The 24,003-nt window shown below is 40.7% G+C and overlaps 1 protein-coding gene across 1 annotated transcript; it reads right to left on the minus strand.

The window, feature by feature from the left end:
- Positions 1 to 1,767: 1,767 nt before the first annotated feature.
- LOC133792394 (uncharacterized) lies at positions 1,768 to 2,375 on the minus strand. Its single transcript, XM_062230295.1, has 2 exons — positions 1,891 to 2,375; positions 1,768 to 1,783 (listed from the first exon to the last, which is right to left on the minus strand). The coding sequence occupies exons 1-2, from the start codon at positions 2,373 to 2,375 to the stop codon at positions 1,768 to 1,770; spliced, it is 501 nt and encodes a 166-aa protein (XP_062086279.1).
- Between the last annotated feature and the right edge of the window lie 21,628 nt (positions 2,376 to 24,003).

Consider the following 24,003-nt stretch of genomic DNA (forward strand, 5'->3'; position numbering starts at 1 on the left):
AATAACAAATAATCTCCAAATTATGTCTAAAAATAGAGAAAACCTATTTATTTATCTTAATGCTTCATAAATGCTCCCATTGCAACTTGTTTTGGCTGCCCAATATTCGTGCCTCGACTCATTTTCTTAGCTAGTCAGCTCACAACTTCCACATTCACAACTTGATGCTGATGCAAGCTTAAAAACGATAAAAGATATCCACTAAAATGTTAGCAAATATTCATTACTGTAGTTATCCTCTCTTTGTTGTTAAATTTTAATCTGTACTTGTTAAATGTATCGTTTGTAAGTAGCAATTTATTGGGGACAAATTATTAAAAAAACTAATATATTTTTTTTTAAAAAAATGCTGGCAACTCTAATAAAACAGTGAGGATTAATTTATTATATGAACTAGAGGTTGTATAAGTTTACAAGTAGAATTGTCCTTAATTTTGGAGCTAATTCTTGACTTTTTGCAGGCTAAATTATTTAGTTGTTGCCTGAATCCCTGTGCTAGTCATAACTGATTGATTATTTTCAAATAACGATTAAATGGAAGCGTGGTGCTGTGGCTAGTAATGATAAGGTGGCTAGGAAGGGTGTGGTTAAGAACGAAAGGGTCGCTGCTAAGAAGGACAATATGACTGATTTAATGTGGGTATTTGTTACCATTGTCATTTTCAATTAGTCTGTTGAGTATTGATTAGCTGGCCACATCAATTTGTATTTAATGTTTACTATGTTCTATTATCTTAGGAGTGTTACAATTGAGAAAATGGCAGCAGAAACAGCCCAAAAAATGGAGGCCACTATAAGAGAGTAGAATCGAATTCAGCTCGCTAGGGTATGATACTGTACTTGGAATATAATCACACTTTGTATTTTTCATGTGTTATTTATTATGAATGATTAATGGTATTATTTGGTGTCATGTAGATGCAGAAGGAGCTGGCTAGAAAGTGGAGGGCTGCTTTCAATACAGCCTCCCCAAGCAAGTCTGGGAAAAAAAAAAGCAATTAATACAGCTTCTTCTAGCAAGTCTAGAGAAGATGAGGTTTGTATAGAGGTTGATTCACGTAACATAGTCACAAGATGTTCCTTTGAACGGGTAGTTAGGATAGTGAGTTGCTTATCTAATGAACAAAAAGCAATGGTAGTAGCGGTAGGATTTGGTTCTTATTTAAATGTAGTTTTTCCACATGTGTACAGACCACTAGTTCAGGGGGTTGATGTGGGTAGTAACTGTCTCAATCTAGATGGCCAGAAGATTTTATTATCGAGTAGGATTTTACAACGTGTAATGGACATTCCGAATGGAAACTTGCCCATTAAAGTTGATGAAATGGTCCATGATAAGGATCTGAAGGCTAGGATTTCGGGTGGCAAACCTCGAATCTCTCTTACATATTTGGAGAGAATTCTTAATAATTACAAGCTGGCTGATGATTTTTTCCTAGGGAATTTCATTCTTATGATTGTTGGCAGCATCTTGGTCCCTGGTGCTGGACCGGATATTCGACCCAGTTACATAAATGCAGTAAGTGATGCCACCAAGATTCGGTCTTACAACTGGGTCGACCACTCGTACAGCACGCTAATGAAATCCATTGGCAAGTATCAGTCTAATTCTACATATCACATAAACGCATGCACTGCCTTTCTCCAGGTAATCATTCTCTTTAATATCTAATATCCACTTTATCATATTTTATTTATCTTTACTTTGCATACATTGTTTTTTTTTTTTATGAGAAAAAGAAATTTATTCCACCAAATCAAGTCAATTTACAAACTACCAGATCTTGAAACCAGATAAAAACTATTACATAATCAGAAAAAGAGTAATCAATCTCTTCTCGCCAGCCTTGAGTTTAGAATTGCTAAGATCAGTAAGTTTGGTTTTAATACCCCAGAGAATCAGGCGACTTAAGCTTCAAAGCAGAACAGGAGTAAGCCTCAAAAATACCCCAATTCCTGTTAGTCCAAATGTAATAAACTGATGCAGCAAGCAAAGCAGCACTGATCTTCTGTAACAAGCCCTTTGGTCTTCCTTCCATCCAAACTTGCCATTCTGAATAAGAAAAAGGCCAAAGCTGAAGCCCCAAACTGGTTTGGACTTCACACAGGACCTGCTGAGAAAAAGGACACTTGAAAAACAAATGATCATGTGATTTCTGGTCTAATTCGCAGACAGGACAAAGGCAAGTCTCAAGCTGAATATGACATCTAAGTAAGTTGTCACGAGTGAGGAGGTGACCTAGCATTGCTTGCCAGAGAATAAACCTATGCTTCGAAATAGACAACTTACACCAAACCACCTTGTCAAAATGAATCTGCTCTTTGTGCACCAGATGTTCATACAGACTAGACAAGTTCAGCTTCTCCTTGGTCATCGCAGCCTGAAGCATATCAGCCGTGAAAATATCTCTCAGTTTGATGAGATTCCGCCAATACCAGCTAACATCATATTGTAATTGATAAGACCAGAAGTTCTGCCCCTTGAGATACACTAGCTATCCATTTGACCCAAAGGGAATCCTGTTTAGTAGCAATAGCCCAGATGTACCTAGCCATCAGAACTATATTCCATTTATAGCCTTCTTTAAAGCCAATCCCACCTAAGTATTTAGGTAAGCACACCTGGTCCCAAGAGGACATATGGACTTTACTTCGGTTTCCTCTAGCTCCCCACAGAAAGTTCCTACACAATCTATCTATTTCCTAGATAACTTTTTTAGGGAGTAAAAATATACTCATCCAATAAGTCCTAATACCCAGCAAAACAGAATATATAAGTTGAGATCTCCCAGCAAACGAGAGATGTCTACTAGACCACGAATGCAACCTGCTTTGAACTTTCTTGATAATCAGCCCACATTCCTCAGCCCTTCATTCAGTTGGTCTAAGATAAAGGCCCAGATATTTCAGAGGAAAATAACCTTCTTCAATCTCCAAGCTAGCTAGAATTTTCCTCCTTTCCTCCAAATGAACTCCACCAAGATAAATATGTGACTTAGTGTAACTCCCATTTATTTTGACAAATACATTACAACAATTATGAAAAATAAGAGAAGATATTTTTATTCATACTTTTGAGTGCATTACAATGCTAACCGAATGCTAGTGCTATTAAGTAAAGTGGAAGAATAACTAATGAATATGCAACTATAACATTCATGGGCATTTCATTAGTATAATACCCATAGAATGATGCTAAATACAAGCAAACAATCACTAAAGTTATGAAAAATAAAGAGAAATTCATGATTTGATGATAAAATTTATCTAGAAGGTTAAGAGATGAAGAAGTTGTGCAAGTAAATGGTTGAAGGAACAAGTATTTATAGGACAAAAACTAGCCGTTTATGACCGTTGGTGAATAGTGATCATGACCGTTGGGGATATAGTTGTTTTCTATTATGGGATTTTTAACAATTCTAAGTTGTTGGAGTAACTAACAGGTGGGAATAATTAATTTATGGGTGTTAGAGAAACATTTTCAGAAAAGTTTGTGAGTCAAAAATGTTAAACTAAGTAATATAAGAAGATTGGGAAATTTTCATTTTTTTTACTATTCACCGGGTACTATTCATAGTGGGTCCCACAGTGGGGTCCGCAAGGGTCCCACAGTAGGGTCCACATGGGTCCCACAGCGGGGTCCACCCCATGGGTCCCACATGTTAATGCAGTAGTGATATAATGATGACCTAAGCAAATTACTATGCTTGATATTTTGAATATTTTATTATTTTACTATGCTTGATATTTTTAATATTTTATTATTTTACTATGCAGCATAGTGACCCAATGTTTTCCTATAAATAGAGCCTTTCAGAATTCATTTTTGAATTACGAAAAATCTTTCTTTCTCTCACTCTGCCTAAAACTCTTCTTAACACTCTTTTAAAGTTTTAAATCTCTAAAATCTAGGCGAAGTTCTGTTTGTAACGCTAGCCTACGAAGACCTTTTTGGGTAAGCTCCTTCCCGAGCCTTTCAGTTCAGTTATTTAACTATTATTTATATATAGATTATTTTACTATGCCTTTATAATATCAAAATTTATATATAGATTATTTGATCATGCCGTTATAATGCCAAAATTTATATATAGATTATGCTACTATGTTTAAAAATTTATATATAGATTAATTTACTATGTCGTTATAATGTCAAAATTTATATATAGACTATTTTATCATTCCGTTATAATGCCAAAATTTATATATAGATTATGCTACTATGTTTAAAAAAATTATGTATAGATTAATTTACTATGTCGTTATAATGTCAAAATTTATATATAGATTATTTTATCATGCCATTATAACGCCGAAATTTATATATAGATTATTTTACTATGCCATTATAATACCAAAATTTATATATAGATTTATTTACCATGTCGTCATATTTTACAATGCTAAAATTGAAATATGAACTATTTTTTTATGTATCCTCATAATACTAAACTTATATAGGCTATGGTCATACTTTGGACTATTATTATGGACTCTTATGACCTTATTCCCTATTATTATGGACAAGTATTATGACCTAGACTTTTCAGTATGACCATGACCACGACTTTTAGATCAGGACCTTGTCATGGACAACTATAGTATGACCATACGCCTGGACATAAAATAAGCACTAAAACAGGAAAAATGGGATAATAACAATATTAAGCTAACATTTCATAATGTAGATTTTATGTAATTTAATAGTTTGTGTTTTTATCAGGAAGCTAACAATTTCGGTTGTTTTATCAAGACGCAAGGTAAGTAGAATCCTCATCTACAATACAAGTCTTTTATGTGTCTTATGTGCATTTATATGCTTTATATGTTAATCTGACATGTTGTTATGCATAAGTTATTTTTAAGAATGTTATATTTCTTAGGCATAAGCACGCTTAATGTTCACAAACAAGTTATTGAAAGCGTTAAAGTAGAGGTGCTGCTTGGGAGACCTACGTCCCAAAAATGTAAGGAGGGAGATGTACGTCCCTATATAATGAATGTTTATGAGGGAGAAATTCCCTATTATCATGTTTATGTTCAGGTGGGAATGTGATTCCCTATGTAATGCCAGCAGCAGCATCCTCTAGGGCCCAAAAGAAAGGAAAGTGAAAGAAAGAAAGAAAATACATAGCATGTTGCACGTTTATTTTAATGCATATGGGGTATTTATTCTACTTACTGAGCCTTAGCTCATTAGATAATGTTTTGTATTGTAGGTAAGAGGCCCCAAATATAAATTGTTGATGAGTATACGGGGAGCCAACATGACTGTACATATGGGGCTGGCCTGAAGGGAGTGGAGTTCTGCTATGCTATTTTATAAATAAACGAAAAACTTGATTTTATAATTATATTTCATTACAAGTATTTTGTGAACTTAATAATTTACTTAAAGCTTTAAAATTATTTCATGAACGTTGTAATTTACATAAAGCTTTTCAATTTATCGGTTGGATACATCTTCATTTCTACGTTAAGGTGTAGTAACGCCACGAAAATTATTTATAAAAGTATTAAGATTTGTATGTAAGATAAAGTTTTTATTTAGTTGTGAGTATTGTATGGTTTGAGGTTATGAACATTAGTTATGTATTGTTTAATAAAGTTTTTGTAAATTCAGAATTTCAGTATTGTTATATTCAGGTTAAACTTTGTTTTTACACTATATATATGTATGTTAAGAAAGGAGGTCGTTACACTTAGACATGTTCATAACCAGACCAGACATTTTACTGAAGCTACGAAAACCATCCATCAGAATCTTAACTGAAGTATGAGAACCTTTACAAAAGAGCAAAAGGTCATCCGCGAAGCAAAGATTAACAAGATTCAATTGCTTACCCATATCTATTTTTCTTTATAGCTTCTGTACTTTAACCATATTGATATCCCCGAATTTTCTGTTGACTGGAGTGTTCCTCCAATTAAATTTTGGAATGATTCTTCTTGCAAAATGGTGAGGAATCATATTTGTCACAATGGTGGTTATAGTGGGTGCAAAACTGTAAGAACCTTCTTATATTTCCTTTTTTTTAATTTTATTTTATTAAGTTTCTTGTATTTTATGTTGGCTAATGTTGTCTGTTGATACCAGATCAAACTCGTGGATGTCCTGAATGACAATGATACTAGTCTGTCTACCTCATATAATTAATGATGTTATTAATTTATTGATGGAGAAGGTTACCAAGCTGTGTTGTCAAATGGATTCCTTGGTTACCTTAGTGGAGGGCTTACCAGAGGTCATTAAGGGAATGGTTTCAAGGGAGATGAAGAACTTCATTGCAAAAAATGTGGTTGTGGATGGTCCTCCCAAACAGGACGAACATACTGATAAAGATAATGCAGAATAAGACACTGAGGGAGCTGGATTTCCTCCCATTATGGACCTAACCAATGTGATCGATGAGTTCTGGAATGCTAGCAATGATCATTTCAAATGCAGAAGTGGGGGAAGGAAGGTTATGAGAAGTGTCACTCAAGTGAAGGTCTTGTAGCAGGGCCTTTCAAGTTGTCTTCATCGATCTCCTTACAGATGTTCAAGTTGGCAGAGTTCATCTATAACCCGGAACTGCAAGATTCGTAAGTTTCGATAATTCCTAAAATTATTACTGTCAAGTGTTTATTATACGAAAATAATTAAGCTGATTTTCATTTTCATTGGATGCAGTTATGTAGTTTGTGATTATGACGAGCTTAAATTGGATATGGAATGCATGAGGTCAATTCAGCCTCATAACAGGGTGCGCAAAGAGGTATAAATTGGTTCAATTATATGAATAATAGTTTTGTAATGATAACTGTTGCTTGGTATGATTGAATGGCCATTTTGAGTTTTCTTATTTACTTCATTTCTTTGCATAGAATGTTTAGTTCTAAGGTAGTTTAGTGGACTAAATGTTTGTTTTCAGATAATATCGGCCTATGCACGAATCATGACTTTTAAGGAACGCCAAAAATTCCTTATTGATTCTTGTCCTTTGATCTGGTTTATGCCAGCAGATGTTTCGGTAATGAACTTATAGATTTTTTTTTAGTGTGTTCCATTGTCTGAAATATTGTATCTTAGATGCTAAGAAACATTTAATTTCCATTTGTTAAATTTAAATTTTACAGCAAGAACAGCTCGGGCCTTATTACCCTGTTCGGCGGGCTGTGTTTAAAAACAAGTGGAAGGAATTTCATTTTGGAAATTTTCGTCTATGTCGAGAGGTTATATTATCCCTACTTTGAAAGTTTCTGAACGTAAAATATTTGAAATCAGTGTTAATTGATATAAAGTATATCACGTTTGTTGATTCACAATTTGATTTTCAGATTCTAGTCCCTATTTTCACTGATAATAGTCCTATTGTGTCAAACTGGTTCCTGGCGAGGATAATCATGGGTCGAAAAGCGGTTCTGTTGACGCGGTTCTTCGCCAACAGGAAATTAAGAAAAGAAGAGAAAGGGATTAGTGCTAAAGTTGAACCGAAACAAATATATGATCTTAGGAAAATGAAATGGCTACTCGAGACACGTTTTTTAAGTGGTTCGAATGTTAAAATCCTTCTACTCCACTAGTCGATATTATTGCTATATTCGGGGGATACAATTACAGGGTATTTCTTACAAGAGAGAATCCAACCCTTATTAGCTCCCAAGGTCTCCATATTTATAGGAGAAGGCACCTGGCAGTTGGTAAGAAGGTCATCCCGTGACCTTCTTACCTATCATGTCAACTCTGTGACATTGATGATTAATTCCTAAACCTGACACATAAGTGTGGTCAAATCAATAGGTAAGGGGATAATGGGTCGCACGGCCCAACCTAGTTGAGGATGTCTGAATACACACGTTCCTGCTGCGTGTCTGAGAAGTCAGGGATATATCAGACACGTGATGTCTGATATATGCACGTTTACCTTGCGTGGCTGACTTTATAAAGGGTCACAGCCTTCAACCCCAGCTCGTACTGCGGGCTAGATGCTTGACCCGACCTTCGGTCGTCGGAGCCCGGACTCTGTCTTTAAGTTACCAGAGGCGAATCCCCAACCATCTTCAAGCTAAGGAGGTGTGACCTTACGACGCAGCTCCGATTGTGGGGGATGTCCGTGAGATAACCATGGTTAGGCCGCAGCTCAACTTGCTAATCAGCCCGTGGGAAAATCAAGGCGTACATCTGCCCCCCAAGCCCCTGCTCGTGGCACACGACGTCGGATAAGGCCACAGTAGGGGCTTTTAGGCTTCCCCACGAACTCTTCACCTTCCACTCTTTACGCAGGCATTTGACACGTGGAACATCGTGGTTGGCGACGGTACGTCTTCCGAGAACCGCATTTAATGGTCGAGCCCATGCCCAACCGTCATTTCATATTTTGAGTGGAGGGCCTTGGATCCCACATCAGGGCCATCCAACGGCCCTTCTAACGTGACCCTTCGCGTATATATAAAAGGGGTGGCCACCCTATGCATGGGCCACCCTTTTACTCGAAATTTCTCAGAAACTCTCTCCTTCTTCTCTCTTCATCTCAGAAGAAAAAACCCTCTCCTTTGTGGCCGCCATTTTCACCATCCAAGAAGCTCTGGCGTGAGGACTCCTCCAAAGCTTTGGACCAGTATTCCGGTGAAGCCCCCACCTAGGCGACACCTTCATCCACCTTCCAATCAAATATCCTGTAAGTTCCCTGACCATGCGTGTTTTGAAAATATATTTCACTGTAGCTTAGGTAAATATTTACTATAGTCACATGCATGGGTTTAGTGGTTATTGTGGGAATGAAGGGTGAAAGCCTTTTAGGTTATGGTATTTTTGCCGTCGGAAATTACTTAAGAGTATGGTTTGCAGGATTCCTTTTCTGGGGACAATTTCTGGGTAGGAATTTTGACATATTTTGGGGGCAAAACCGGGTAGCTTAGGGGATACGCTTCACAGGCGGTTTTGTCTTTCATGCCTACTGGAACTTTCCCTCCAAGGAAAAATTTTAATCTGACCCTCCTGACACACGAATTTTGAGTAATCAGGGATCAGTTGGGGGCACAGGCGCGTGTTCATTGAACCGCGTGGTCTCACTCTCCACGGGTTGGGCTTACCTCAGCTTGTGTAAAAAATAATTTGTTCTTCCATATGCTTAGGTCGCCTTTTCCAGAAACATTTTCTTTTGTTCATTAGGCGACCTGATGGCACCGAAGAGGAATGCTCCAAAGAAGACAGTTGGCAGCTCAGCATTTCAGCAGGACAAAGGAAAGGCGGTGATGCCAAACTCTCCGATCCCCAGCTTTGGGCCGGCATTGGAGCAGGAGCCCGAGGTGGCTCCTGACGCGTTCTTTGAGGCAGAGAGGATTGTCTCAAAGATCACCGACCATGATTTTTCTTAACTAGACCCACCGAACATGACTATGACTATCCGGGGTCAACTGGACCCTTACCGTCAACTTTGGTAAGAATCGGACGTTAAAAACTAAATAAACTTTAGAGTAAAGTTTAGAAAATTTTACATTGGAGTACTTTGAAATAAAATAGTATTTGGATGGGATCTCATAGTTTAAAAAAAAAACAAAATGTAGTTTAAACGTAACTTAAGAAATAGTCTGTAGCCACATGGCTTTCTTTAGATAAACTAGTAAACATGAAATTGATGAAACTGTTACTGGACTCAGCGGAAAACTTAAGAGAACCCTGACAACCCTGCAGGTCGGTTGTTTCACAGTATGCATACTTCAGACAGAATCCCCTCCAGCTTATTGCACTGCTCCTTAAGCTTTGTCCTTACCTACACACACAGAGTAACTGATGAGCTATAACGCTCAGTAAGGAAGCTAGCTACAACTTATGACTCTACTATCCAAAACAAACTTTGCATAACAGAAATGCATATCTAGAAACTGCAAACTGAGCAACACGTCTAGCATATTCACATAAGTCAAAGTGTTGTGTAACATACTGAAAACATATAACTGCGCCATTGTGTTATCTGTGGGGTTTTAATCCCAGTGTGGCCTCCACAGCCCAGAGAATATTCACCTCCCGTACCAAAGGGGTACACTCCGCTAAAACACGATGACTTTACTAACTTGGCAGATAACCCCACTATACAATTGCATGGGGAATCCGCCCTCACAAGGCCTTGTACTGAGCCATCGAGTTATCTGTGGGGTCATGATCCCCGGGTGGCCTCCGTGGCCCAGAGAATACTCACCTCCCGTGCCAAAGGGGTATACTCCGCTAAAACCCGATGACTTTACTAACTGAACGGCTAACCCCACTACACGGCTGCATGGGGTCCACCCTCACAAGGTTTCCCTTGACAGTCACAAACATTGCACATGCATTCATGATACACTAAGTACATTCAAACCCGATAGATGGGTACTATCATGCGCATCCAGCCATGTAATCACACATATATATAGCAACTAGAATTTAACCAGCAGTATTCAAACATGCAAACAATTCACTAGAATCACAACAAGTTAAGTTACTCTTGGTGTATACTTCCTTACCTCTTGTCCTTAGCTTTTGTGAATTATGTCTTTGTGAGTATTTCTGATCGCGTTTAGACCCTATAATCATATTGGGACAATATGTCTTAGTTTATGCTTACTAAGATTCTAAAATATATAAGGGAATTGAAAAGAAACAAAACTGAAATTCCCGACCCTGGCCCAAACCCGAGCCCTTGGGGTAAAATGACCATAATACCCCTCTCAGAATCCCAAACTCAACTTAGAAAATTATTATTTCCAATAATAATTTTATCCTAGGCCATGTTCGAAACTTCAAGTCAAAACTCCAATTATTTCTTAAAATTCTGTTTTCCGATGCTCGAGTCCAATTCACGATCCCCGAGCCCACCTCTTGACCTTGAGACTTAAAATTGGTAATATAGTACTTCCTAAAATACTTTCTAAGTCCTTGAAAATATTTTTTTAGGTTCTAAGTCATCAAATCTAAACTTTGAAACTAATTCTCGAACCTAGAACCTTTCATGAAACTTAAATAATAATTCCCGAGCCTAGCTCGTAAATTATTAATCTTAGATATTACTTAGATAAATTTTCTAACCCCGACTCATTAAAATCAGACCTAAAACTTAGAAGTATTTAATCCCAAGCCTTGCTATAAAATCCTAAAGTTTTGGGACCAATTACCATTTTAGTCCCTTTGGTTACCAACTTGTGACCACTAGTCACCATTGCAGCCACGACATCACCCTCATCACCACCATGATCATCACTTCAGCCACCACCATCACCGCCACCGGCCTCCACCATGAACCCCGGCAACAAATGCTGTTGTCCCTTTTCATGAAAGCCACCTACCAAGCACTAACCACCACCAAATTATCCCCAAAACTCAAGATCTTTTCCTATTAAATCATCCCCGGCACCTTAATGAGTGTTTCTAGACCTAAAGTGCTGATTTAAACCATGTAAAACAACTCAGAAATTAATCCCAACTTTTAAGAAACGAAATCGAAAACGGTACCGTAAAAACTTCGAAGGAAAACTACGGGCTTGTACTTCTTTCTATGGCTGGTTCTTGGTAGTTTGTTCTTCCCTTTCCTATAGTCCTCAACACTATGAACACATAAAAACCGTTCAACATAAGTTTCATGCACGAAAATAAGAGAAGAACGAAGCCAAGGATGGCGCTTACACTAGTTCGGATTTCCGACCAAAGTTTATGAAACTTAGGTGAAACTCTCTCCTCTTTCTTTGCTTCCTTCTACAATCAATACAGAGATTCTAAGGACATTTCTAAGATCTATAACTCAAAGAAAAGCCAAAGAAATAACTCACTTTGCCTTTCTTTTCTTGGACCCGAAGTGGACGTACACCACAAGAACACAACGTGTTCTCTTTCTTCTTCTCTCTAGGCCTCTCCCTAAAACTGTGATATGGTCTGAAGTAACTGGAAGAAAACACTCTAATTCCCTCCCATCTAACCTCTAATAACTTCCCATGATCCTTTCAAAAACTTCCCACCAAAACTTGATTTGTGTGGTTGGCTGAGACACACACTTGAGAAGCACAATAATATATGTGCTGAAATGTGTTACATGCATTTTGTAATGCCCCAAATTCCCTAATGAGGTTTAAGACCTCGATTAGGAGGCCGGGAGGGCCATAATTGATTTATTATAGTATTTAATGATTATATGCATGTTTACGTGACTTATATTATTATATGATGGTGAATGCATGCATATGGGAGAATTTATTATTGTGAGGGTATTCTGGTAATTTGGCCGCTGTGGGCGTAATTGCATAATTTGGGTGCATGATTGTGATTAATTAATATAGCCACATTTTAAGGTGGATTGGTTCGAGCTAGTCGACATGAGACGATCATGAGATGCGAGAGTTCGGTCTGGTCATAACAGGTATAAGTTCGGGGCTCGGGGTGAGTCTCGGGGTGAATTTAATGATTAGAGCATTACCGGGAATTAAAGGGTAATGGGATATGGCTTATTGGTGTTTGAGAATATTGGGAATAGCGGGAATCGGAGGATGTTAATTGTGATTAATGAAATAGGTGCGAAAGGACGGTTTTGCCCTTGGTGGTTGCTAAGGTTTTCTTTTAGACCTAAGGGTATTTAGGTCTTTTTTTACCCTAAGAGATATATCAGCTTTTAAGTGTTAGAAAGCTGTGGAATTCAGGGGAAAAACAGAGCTTCTCTTCCTTCTCTCCCGATGGATTCTCTTCCTCTTTTCTCTTTGGATTTTCAAGCTTAGTTTGAGGAATTAAGCCAAGGAACCAAGCTTAGCCAAGATAGGGTTGTGCTCCACCATTGAAGAGGGTGTGTTGCCAAGATTGAGGTGAGTTTCTAGCCACTAGAACTCTTGGTTTTGCTCTGTTTTCTATGTTAAGTTTCTGCTGGTTTTTGAGTTGGAAACTTGGGAATTGGTTGGAGTTTTGGCTAGGGTTCTTGGGGTTGTGGTCCTTAGGACATGTGGGGATGGTTTTTGGGTTCATTTGGCACCAAAAATGGGATTTGGAAGCATTGGAATCGAGTTAGAATTGAGGAAGTCGAAGAAGGAACTTTCTGGGGTGGTGCTGTCTGGGGGTAGCGCTACAGCGCCCATCAGAGGGCGCTATAGCGCTACACAGGGTTTCAGTAGGGCGGTTGTGTTTCTGTCTTGAGCGCTGGGGCGCTAGAAGGGCAGCGCTGTAGCGCTACCCTGTTCCTTCATAACCCTGTTTTGGGTGTTTTTAAGGGTTTTTGACTTGGGGTTTCAATCTTTAAGGCCCGGGATCGAATCTACTCACTATGTGGGCATGTTTCGAGGTCCCGAGAGTGGGATTTAAGTTAAGACCCTATCTTTGGTGATTTTTATTAATTGGAGGTTGTTTTGGTTATGACTAGGTGACCGTCAAAGGATTGAGGATCGATCGTTCTCAGGGGTCGTTCTTACTCTAACTCTCACTCGAACCGGAGGTAAGAAAACTGCACCCTGTGTATATGTGACATGCATGGCTATTATGATGCATGTTGATTGTCTACTGGGCATGACATGCGTGGTTATTATAGATGCATGACGGTTGATTATTTTGTATGACATGCATGGCTATTCTTGATGCATGTTGGTTGGCTATTAAACGTGACATGCATGGCCGTTGTTGGTGCATGTTGGATTGTTGAATATGTTGCACATGATGCATAAGAAACATGCGATTAGGACATGCTTTATATACTGAGTATGATATTGTTCAGAGCTTGAGCCTCTGTGGTTGCGCATGGTCCTATTTGTACTGGTATCTGTTAGTAAGCATGCTAAATACCTTGTTATGGATATTGGACATGTGATACGTGTTTGGTGGCATGGCTTACTTGTGTATGGCGCTGGCTTATTAGTCAGAATCGACAATAGTGTCAGATCCGTCTGTGAAGCTGTGACTTATTAGTTAAGTTCACCACGGGCTGAGCACTGGTCGTGCTTTACCGACCCAAGGGTCAGAGGTGGCAGTGCGTTGTGAACGCCGGGCCAAATAAAGATTAGATCTAATCGAGGTCGGCATTGAATGACTCATATGGGGTATTAATGCTGGACCAACCGGAAGGTCAATGAAAACTATAAGCGCTTGCCTGGTCTATGACCAGATGTTTATGGCCAAGGTATATGACCCCGGTGACTGTTTGTCACATGGCCAAGGGACGCTGTCCATTGCACGACTCTAGGGTCGGGAGGAAGGTTATGTTGGTGACCATTCACCATGCACCTGTCCTAATCAAACTTATGAAAGGATCACTTGTCGGTTAAGCCCTGGTGACCCTATCGTCACATGGCTAGAAGGAGCGATGCTCATTATTGTGACTTTTGGCTATTGTCACCTATCTGGATGGACCGTTGGTTCCAAATGGTTACCATGGTTATCGTTGACATCATATCATGTTATATTGTGTTTTCTTGCTGGGCTTCGGCTCACGGGTGCTATGTGGTGCAGGTAAAGGCAAGAGGAAGCTGGACCATCCTTGAGTTGGAGAGCTTAGGTGATGACGTGTACATATGCAGCTGCTCGTCCGCCACGGCCGAGGTTTAAAGTGGAACTAGGGTTGAACCCTGTTTTGCCGCTTAGAACGGCCTGTTGTAAATATTTTCAGTAATAAACTCTGAAACTTTATTTCCGGGATCCCAGTGTATATAGTAAACGTTCTAGTGAAACGTTACATCTTAACCAAAGTTTTTAATCCTCAAGCCGCTAATCATACTTAGTTCACGGTTTGGCCAAATGACTCGATTAGCGAGTTTAGCACTGTTTACAAGGCACACCGTAACGGTCCCTGGAGTTTGGGGCGTTACACATTTTATCCAAAATAATGCATTAAACCATGGCTTAAAATCAACTATGGTCTAAGCACTAAATAATGCAACTTTGGTATAAACTTATGTCTATGATTTTATGTGAGTCATTTCAACATAAAATCATAATTTTAATCCCATAAAATTCCTCTTGAATTATTCATAGACTCTTAGTGAATACATCACAAAATCATAGTCTAAAATGATTCTATGATTCTATGTGGATTCCAAACACATAAAATAATATACTAAAACTATTTGAACAAGATGTTCATCATAAATTTATTTCACATCTAAGTCCCCACACTATGGTCTAAAGCGATCAACTCACGCTTCTTTAATTAAAATAATATTCACCAAATATTATTTCAATTATCATTCATACTCTTAATAAAAAAAAATTCACACAATAATGTTTACATAAATCACAATAAGTAAATAAAAAAAAAAAAATCCGGGTTATTACAAAAGTGACCACATCCACTATGGTCACTAGCCGACTAAATCAAAAAACAATAGCATATAAAATATGTCATTATTAAAATGGAACTCAAGTATATTATTGAAGAAGTGAGTATTTGGATCTCATAGCAAGAATACTTACATAGTTTGAACACCCATAAAACCGTCGACCAGGATTGTTTCTCGTCCACGCAGTTCGTATCACGACTCTAATTCCACAAGCACATTTTTGATGGCTTTCATCAACCATAATCCCAGTGACTGATCCTTCAGTGCTTGTTTCACTAGCATAATTCATGGTATTTTCATGGTGGCCTTCCGGAAAAGATGAACAAAACATTGGTTGATGTTGCTCCATGTTCTTTGACCTCTCCATTATAAGATTGAAAAATATTGAAAATATATTAGTATGATGTTGGTGGGCATCGACCAAGTTTTACTACATCTTATATAGAGTGGGAAAAATATAATTAAACTAATAAATATTTCCTAAGGCGGGAATGTGAAAATTTTTGTACATGGGCTTTAAAGGGTTCAACATCAAACCTTCTTTTTAGTTTCATTTTCTATGTTACTTTATTAAGCACAGCCAAGACTGAGTATATAGGACACCATATAGAAAGTGGAAAGTACTATCTGCTTTCATTAATAAAATAAACTCAGTCATGTACTAGTTTGATATAAACATTAAACTCACGTGAAACACTTCCTCACCTACCAAAGTGTTATTAAAAACAATTTTTAAAATATAACCCACATACTCACTGTTGACCCACGATTTAGCCAACTGACACGGAGTCAAAATATGAGTTATATGGACGAATGTAAAGAGAATAACGTGATGACAAAAGTAAAGAAAACACAGTGATTTATAGTGGTTCGGCCCCAGGATCTGGTAATGACCTACGTCCACTTAGAATGATATTGATATATAATCAAAAGTGTGATCAGAGAACTTGGGTTCAATGAGTTTCAACACTTCTGACAAACAATACAAGTTTGCTAAGAGAAATTCTATAATTCCTATGATTCAGAAGCCAAAAGTCCTTTTCCTTGAGCCATCTCTTGCTATTTATAGGCCCAAGGAGGGTTACAAAATTTTTTTACAGATATAATCCCCTGAATATTGGGATATTCCGAAGATTACATGAGATAAATTCGGGATTCATAAAGATCTTCCCATAAATGTTGCCTTGTTTGCGGAACTACCGACCAGACTGGTCGCGAGTAAGACAAGCTTGTCCTGCTTCTGGTGTGCCTCCTGGTCGATACTCTGGCAGACGCTTCCAGGTATCAGCCACGTGTCAAGAGATTATTCGCCACGTCACAAATGCTAATTTATTGGATAACATTTGCCCCCCAAAGTTTATTTACTACGAACAGTAAATAAACTTTGAACGAACGACTCTTCGGTAACCCCTCCTGACGTGTCAGAACCCTTCGTGTGTTCTTGAAAAAAGCAACCCACTCCTGTCTAATCATGACCTTTCAGTTCCCCAGAAACAATTTCGACAGCCATCACGTTCCCCCATACTTCGAAAAAGGAAAACTAATGATTACGCCTTTTTAATATCAGAGACAGACTTATATAAGATCACCAGAGCCATTTCTTTTCTTTTCACGCACGCCATTATTCTGCCAAAAACCCTAAAAACCAAAGCTTTACCTTCCCCGGCGAACATTCCCTTGAGCTTTCAAGACTCAGACGGTGGGCTCCTTGATTTCCAAAGTTCTCTCTTCCACCTTCACGACCATTTTCCCTGGTAAGTTACTGAAACCCCATGCTTCTAATTTCTCGTGGTGCATGCTTTTTAATGGTGTACTGTTTAAGTCTCTTGGCTTCTGGTTTTTAGGCGCCTGTAGGTAGAATGTTTTTGTAGGCAGAGTAGGCTTATGAGTTAGTTTAAAACCCAGGATCATGCTTTTTAGGACGTAAAACCGAAGCAACATTTCGATTTTTTAAGCCAGTTGAAAAAAAATAATTTTTCCCGCCCTAAAGGGAGTTGAAAAAGCTTTTCAGGAAAAAATTTCACTTTTACCCTTTAATCCGTTTTTCAAACTGTTCGCATAGAAAGATTTAGTTTCTTGTTAGAATGATGTTGTATAAAGGCTTAACTTTTATACTCGACCAGCGTTATTCTAAAAGCCTTCTAGAGTCCTCTAACCTCACCTCCCCATTCTTCTGTTTGCAGATTTTAATGCCAGATTTGTGGGGAGGTGAGAGACCCATCGACGACGACCTCCTCGCCCAGCTGCTCGAGGGAGAAGAACAACCAACTGATCGTATTCACCAGATACCTTTCTCGCGAGCCTCTTCCAGACCGCATCCTTCTCCTCCGATGGCCCGTTCAAAGTCTTCTGGCAAGAAAAGGCCCGAGTCTGAAAGTAACCCTACTTCTCCTACCCAGCCTGGCTCGCAAGCTGGTGTTCCTTCGACCAGTGGTTGAGAAAATCTTGTTCCTGACCCTAATATTCAAATTAGGGCTCGTCCTCGTCATCGGAATCCGCCTGATGTCGAGTGGTATGCCTCCCCAGCTAGTTCGATGACCCCTCGAATGGTTGCCAACTACTTCAGAAAATTCCCCCTCACGGGGTAACCATTACACGTCCCACCGCAGACCAGAGAGCTAACCGTCCAGGAGGGGCGAACAGCGCCTGGTCCCGATACCATATTGAGGCAGGAGCTTATCTTCCTCTTCATCCATTTTTTTTGGGGGTGGCCAATTACTTTGGTGTCGCCCCTTTTCAAATAACTCCCAATGGATATAGGATGCTGGCAGCGCTCTATATCCTATACAAACTTAACAAATGGCCAGAACCTTCACCTCATGAGGTCAACTACCTCTTTCATCTCAAGTCCAACCCTCAGCACAACGGGACGGGCTTTTTTCACTTCTGTCACCAGGAAACCGGCCGGACGTTCTTGAGTGGCACTACCCATATCTCGAACGTGGGGCATTACAATAAGGAGTACTTCTTTACTCCGGACATAGCCAGTAACAACTTGGCCTTCGCGAGAGGAGGTAAGAGCTTATCTTTTCGCTGGTCGATACCTTTCCCCAGAATATACTCTTTCCCTTTTTCTCAAACTTGACCTGTTTTTCAGGCCCTTGGTTACGTCCGACTCCAACACCAGACATGGTGTTGAGGTCCAATGCTCTGGCCAGGATGTCTGATGCAGCGAAAAGCGTCAAGGCCTTGATCATTGAAAACAACCTGAGGTCATCTGGCCTCCTGGCTCCTCGCCATGAAAATAGAGGGTCCGCAGTGGATGAAGCCACTGCCGAGGGGGTTCCCGAGCAGCAACCTCCTGTGCCTTCTCCCAGGAGGAGGCCTACAGGAGTTACGATCAAGGAACCCATGGGCAGCCCTTCTGCAGAAAGGCCTTCTGCTCCCCAAGGCAAGGGGAAAGAAAAGGCCACAGAGCCTGTTGTTGACTTGGGAGAGTCATCTGATGACAATGGTAACGTTATTTCGCTTTTAAATGGTTTGCCAATTCCCTGTCATATGTTTGACTGGGACGGTAACTTTACATATGCTCCAAATCTAGGGCCAGACTTCTTCATGCCAGAAAATGAGTATATGATTAATAGAGTCAATAGTGTAGCGACCAGTAGTTGTAGCTCGGGTATTTACTTTGTTATCTTCCTTCTGTTGTATTACATACTTTCACCTTTCGTTTTCCTTGTTAACCTCTTGTGTTAACTTCCATGCAGATATGTCGACTCCCAACATTTTCGACATGTACCAGGCCGAGGAAGAAGAAGAAGTCCCCTAACTCACACGGAGATCGAAAAAGAGAGCTGGTGAATCCAGTCGGGGCCCTTCGGCCAAAAAGAGTCGACCAGAAGACCTTCCTCAGGGCACACCAACTGGGCAAAGTCCTGCGCCAACTGGGCGAACTCCTACTCCTCCTCCAGCTCCTTCTGAACAGCAAAATACTCCTGTTCAGCCCAATCCTCCAGCTGCGCCTGCTAGGGAGCAGCTTTCCCGTGAAGAGGCCCATGGATCCAGACTCGTGAGCCGTGCCATCCGATCTGCCAAGGACCGTCTTGATCGCATAGGCAAAGGCGAGCGTGTTGGGGCCGCCATGATCCAAGCTGAAGAACTACCAGTCGATCAGATCCTGAATAGGGCTCTGAATGAAATCTCCAGCGTAAGCGTTTCTTTATTCTCCAAGTCTTGTAGTTTTTTAGACCTTGTGATAAGTCCTAACTCCTTTTTCTTTGTGCACAGGCCTTACTTTCTGCCACTACTGCTCGTACCCGAGCCCAGGTTCTCGTTGAGCAGGTCGAGGCAAAAGCTATCGAGAGTTATCAGGTGAAGGCGGCCGAGGAGCTTTCGGCTGCTAAGGCCAGGCATGCCAAGGAGTTGGAAGCAGTGGTCCGAGAGAGGGATGCAGCGGTGACCAAACTGTCCGTGGCTGAAGCTGTAAAAGATGCAGCGGTTAAGCTGAGGGAAAAGTACCGGTCGTACAACAAAACTCATCTCCGTGAAATCAAGCATTTGGAGGGGGTAGTCAAGACCAAGGACAAGACTATTGCCACTCTCGAGGGCAAGGTGCAGCAGTTGGAGCTCGACAACTCCAAGAATCTGGAAAAGTACAAAAGGACGACACTCCGATGTTTCTATAACTTCTGGAAACACAATCAGGGTGCTGACTTTAGCTACCTTTCAGAGGAAGGCAGAGCTGCGGAGTTGGCCCGGTGCGCTGCCCAACTGGCCGAAGAGGAGGCAAGAGCTACGACTCCTGCAACTCCAAGCGTCGTTGGTTTGGAAGAGGAGACCATCGAGGAAGCGACCGACCCGAATGCTTCCCAGAACCCTCCTGCCCCTCATGCCTCTTAATCTTTATTAACTATTTTTCTTTCTTTTTGAACATACGACCCACGGGTCGTGATGTAAAGACAATAGTTTTCTTTTTAAACTTTGCTGCACGGGCAGTAAATCTTTTTTGTTTGAACAGTTACATCCAAGCAGCAATGCTTGTGGTGTAAAAGCTTAACTCTTGGTGCTATAATATTTTTACTTATTATAACATTTGTCCGTATGACCGAACTTAGCATAGTACTTTGGCATAGTTTTAACAAAATGTAAATTTTGAAAAATACTCTAAGTACTGTAGTATGCTTTCACTTATTTTGTTCATGTGTTTACATACCTTGCGAGTATGCTTTGCTATCGATGTGCCTTATATGCCCCCCAAGTGATCGAGGAGCTTTAGGTCCTTGGTCACTTGCCTTGACCATAACCTGTTCGAACATTCCTGTTCGTAGTAAAACTTATACTTGTAATACAGCAAAACAACACACGTAATGAACAAATACTTGTAAATATAAATTCACAAAGGTTGGCAAGAATGACTGGTTGAGCACAGTCCCTTATAATCTCGTATTAAAAATGGACTAAACATGTCTTTACGAGTGACTCTGAAATAGAATCTTACATATATGAGCAGTCAGCCATACATCGTGGCTAACCCTCTTTGCAAAACTTGTAAAAATTAAAAGAGAAATTTAAACAAGCCAGTCCTTTAAAAAGGGCTGTTTATTGATAATACTTGCGCAGGTGTTCTCCATTCCAATAGCGTGGAACGAGATCTCCGTTTAAGCGTGCAAGTTTGTAGGTGCCCGGGTGAAGGACTTCTTCAATCTGGTAAGGCCCTTCCCAGTTAGGTCCGAGTACTCCAGCAGTGGGGTCGCGGGTATTTAAGAAAACTCGTCGTAGCACCAAATCTCCGACGTTGAATTTTCTTTCTTTAACTTTGGAGTTAAAGTACCGGGCGACTTTTTGCTGGTAAGCAGCAACTCGGAGTTGAGATTTTTCTCTTATCTCATCGATCGAGTCTAGGGACTCCATCATCAACTGGTTGTTCATGTCCTGGTCGTAGGTCAAACGCCGATGTGAGGGGGGATCTAACTCGACAGGTAACATTGCCTCATATCCATAGGCTAGAGAAAATGGGGTATGCCCTGTCGCTGTTCGATGAGATGTTCTATACGACCAGAGGACTTCAGGCAGCTGTTCCGACCATGCTCCTTTAGCTTCTTCAAGTCGTTTTTTCAAGGTGTCCTTGAGAGTTTTGTTTACAGCTTCGACTTGCCCATTTGCTTGGGGGTGTGTGACTAAAGAAAAGCTCTTAATAATCCCATGCCTCTCGCAGAAATCAGTGAACAGGTCGCTGTCAAATTGGGTCCCGTTGTCTGAAACTATCTTCCTGGGCAATCCATAACGGCACACAATGTTCTTGATGATGAAGTCAAGAACTTTTTTGGTTGTGATGGTTGCGAGTGGTCCAGCTTCGGCCCATTTTTGAAATAATCGACTGCCACGACTGCGTACTTTACTCCTCCTTTTCCCGTTGGCAGAGATCCAATCAAGTCTATTCCCCATATTGCGAAAGGCCACGGGCTCTGCATCTGCTTTAGCTCGTTTGGAGCTGCTCGTGGGATCTTGGAGAACCTTTGACATTTATCACATCTTCGTACGCACTCCATTGAATCCTCGTTCATTGTTGGCCAGAAGTAGCCTTGTCTTATAACTTTTTTTGCCAAACTCTACCCTCCAGCGTGATCTCCGCAGAAGCCTTCATGCACCTCTTTCATGAGTTCCTTAGCTTTTTCTGATGTAATGCATCTGAGTAGTGGCATTGAATATCCTCTTTGGTACATAACACCGTCGAGCAGTATGTACCTAGCAGCCCTTCTTTGCAGAGTTCTGGCCTTATTTCTATCTGCTGGCAATGTTCCACTTGTCAAATACTCCAGGTAAGGCGTCATCCACGTATCTTCTGCACGAATCTCCAAGTTGGCTTCGGCCGCTTCAATGCTTGGCTTACCCAATCTTTCTACCAGGACTATGTTCAAGGTGTCAGCATCCTTTGCACTTGCAAGTTTGGCTAAGGCGTCTGCATTTGAATTTTGGTCTCGCGGAATTTGCTGGAGGGTGTACTTTGTAAATTGGGCTAGCATATCTTTCGTTTTATTAAGGTAGGCCATCATTTTTAATCCTCGAGCTTGATATTCTCCCAGGACTTGATTCACGACTAGCTGAGAGTCGCTGTAAATATCGAGCGCCTTTATGCTCATTTCTTTGGCCATTCTCAGTCCGGCGAGGAGCGCTTCGTATTCTGCTTCATTATTTGACGCTGCGAAGTCAAACCTGATTGCGCAGTGAAATCGACGCCCTTCGGGCATTATCAATATCACTCCCGCTCCAGCGTGGGATTCATTGGATGAACCATCCGTGAATAGTTTCCACGAAGGAGTTTTGTCTTGGGGCGTGGGCGCTTCAGGCTGTTTGCACAGCTCGCTGTTGGGGAGTTCGGTGAACTCCGCAATAAAATCGGCCAGGGCTTGCCCTTTTATTGCTGCTCGTGGTGAATAAGTTACATCGAACTGTCCTAATTCGACCGCCCATTTTAACAGCCGTCCAGCCGCCTCAGGTTTTTGGAGGACTTGCCGAAGGGGCTGGTCGGTCAGAACTGTGATGGGATGGGCTTGGAAGTACGGTCGCAACTTTCTGGAGGCTAGGACTAAGCAATATGCCAACCTTTCGATTGGTGGATATTTCAATTATGCACCGATTAGCCTTTTGCTGACGTAGTAAACAACTTTCTGTACGCCTACTTCCTCTCGTATTAGTACCGCACTAGCAGCCACTTTGGTAATCGCCAGATAAATATACAAAGTCTCTCCTTCGATTGGTTTCGACAAGACGGGAGGCTACGACATATGAGCCTTTAAGGCTTGAAATGCTTGCTCGCAGTCATCCGTCCATTCAAACTTCTTATTTCCCCTGAGTAGATTGAAGAATGGAACACACTTGTCAGTTGACTTTGAGATGAATCTGCTTAGGGCAGCGATCCTTCCGGTCAGGCTTTGTACATCCTTGATCTTTTCTGGTGACTTCATGTCGATCAGGGCTTTTATCTTGTCAGGGTTGGCCTCAATTCCTCTCGAATTTACTATAAACCCCAGAAATTTTCCTGATCCGACTCAAAAGGAACATTTGAGGGGATTCAACTTCATCTGGTATTTGTTCAGCACGCCGAAGCATTCTCGCAAATCCCTCACATGTCCTTCTGCCTTCTTGGACTTTACCAGCATGTCATCCACATATACCTCCATGCTTACTCCGATCAGCTCCTTGAACATGTGGTTGACCAGTTGTTGGTAAGTCACACCTGCGTTTTTCAGCCCGAAGGGCATTACTTTGTAACAATATAAGCCCGTATCGGTCCGAAAGCTGGTATGATCCTCGTCAGGGGGATGCATGCTGATCTGGTTGTAACCTGAATACGCGTCCATGAACGAGAGGATCTCATGTCCTGCAGTAGCATCGACCAGTTGGTCGATCCTTGGGAGTGGGAAACAGTCTTTTGGGCAGGCTTTATTGAGATCTGTAAAATCCACGCAGGTCCGCCATTTGCCGTTAGGCTTGGGGACTAGCACCGGATTGGAGACCCACGATGGATAAAATGCTACCCTGATGAACCCATTCTCTTTAAGTCTTTCGACTTCTTCTTTTAAGGCTTTTGATCTGTCTTTATCGAGCAGCCTTCTTTTTTGTTGCACCGGTGGAAAGGCTTTGTTTATGTTCAAGACATGGCTGATTACTGCAGGATCTATCCCAACCATGTCTTTATGCGACCAGGCGAAAACTTCCTGGTTCTCTTGCAAGAATTTCACCAGTGCCTGCTTTGTGGTAGGCTCTAAATTCTTCCCAACCCTCACGACTCTGGTTGGGTCTTTC

Source organism: Humulus lupulus, chromosome 7, assembly GCF_963169125.1.
Source record: "Humulus lupulus chromosome 7, drHumLupu1.1, whole genome shotgun sequence".
Classification (NCBI taxonomy): Eukaryota; Viridiplantae; Streptophyta; class Magnoliopsida; order Rosales; family Cannabaceae; genus Humulus; species Humulus lupulus.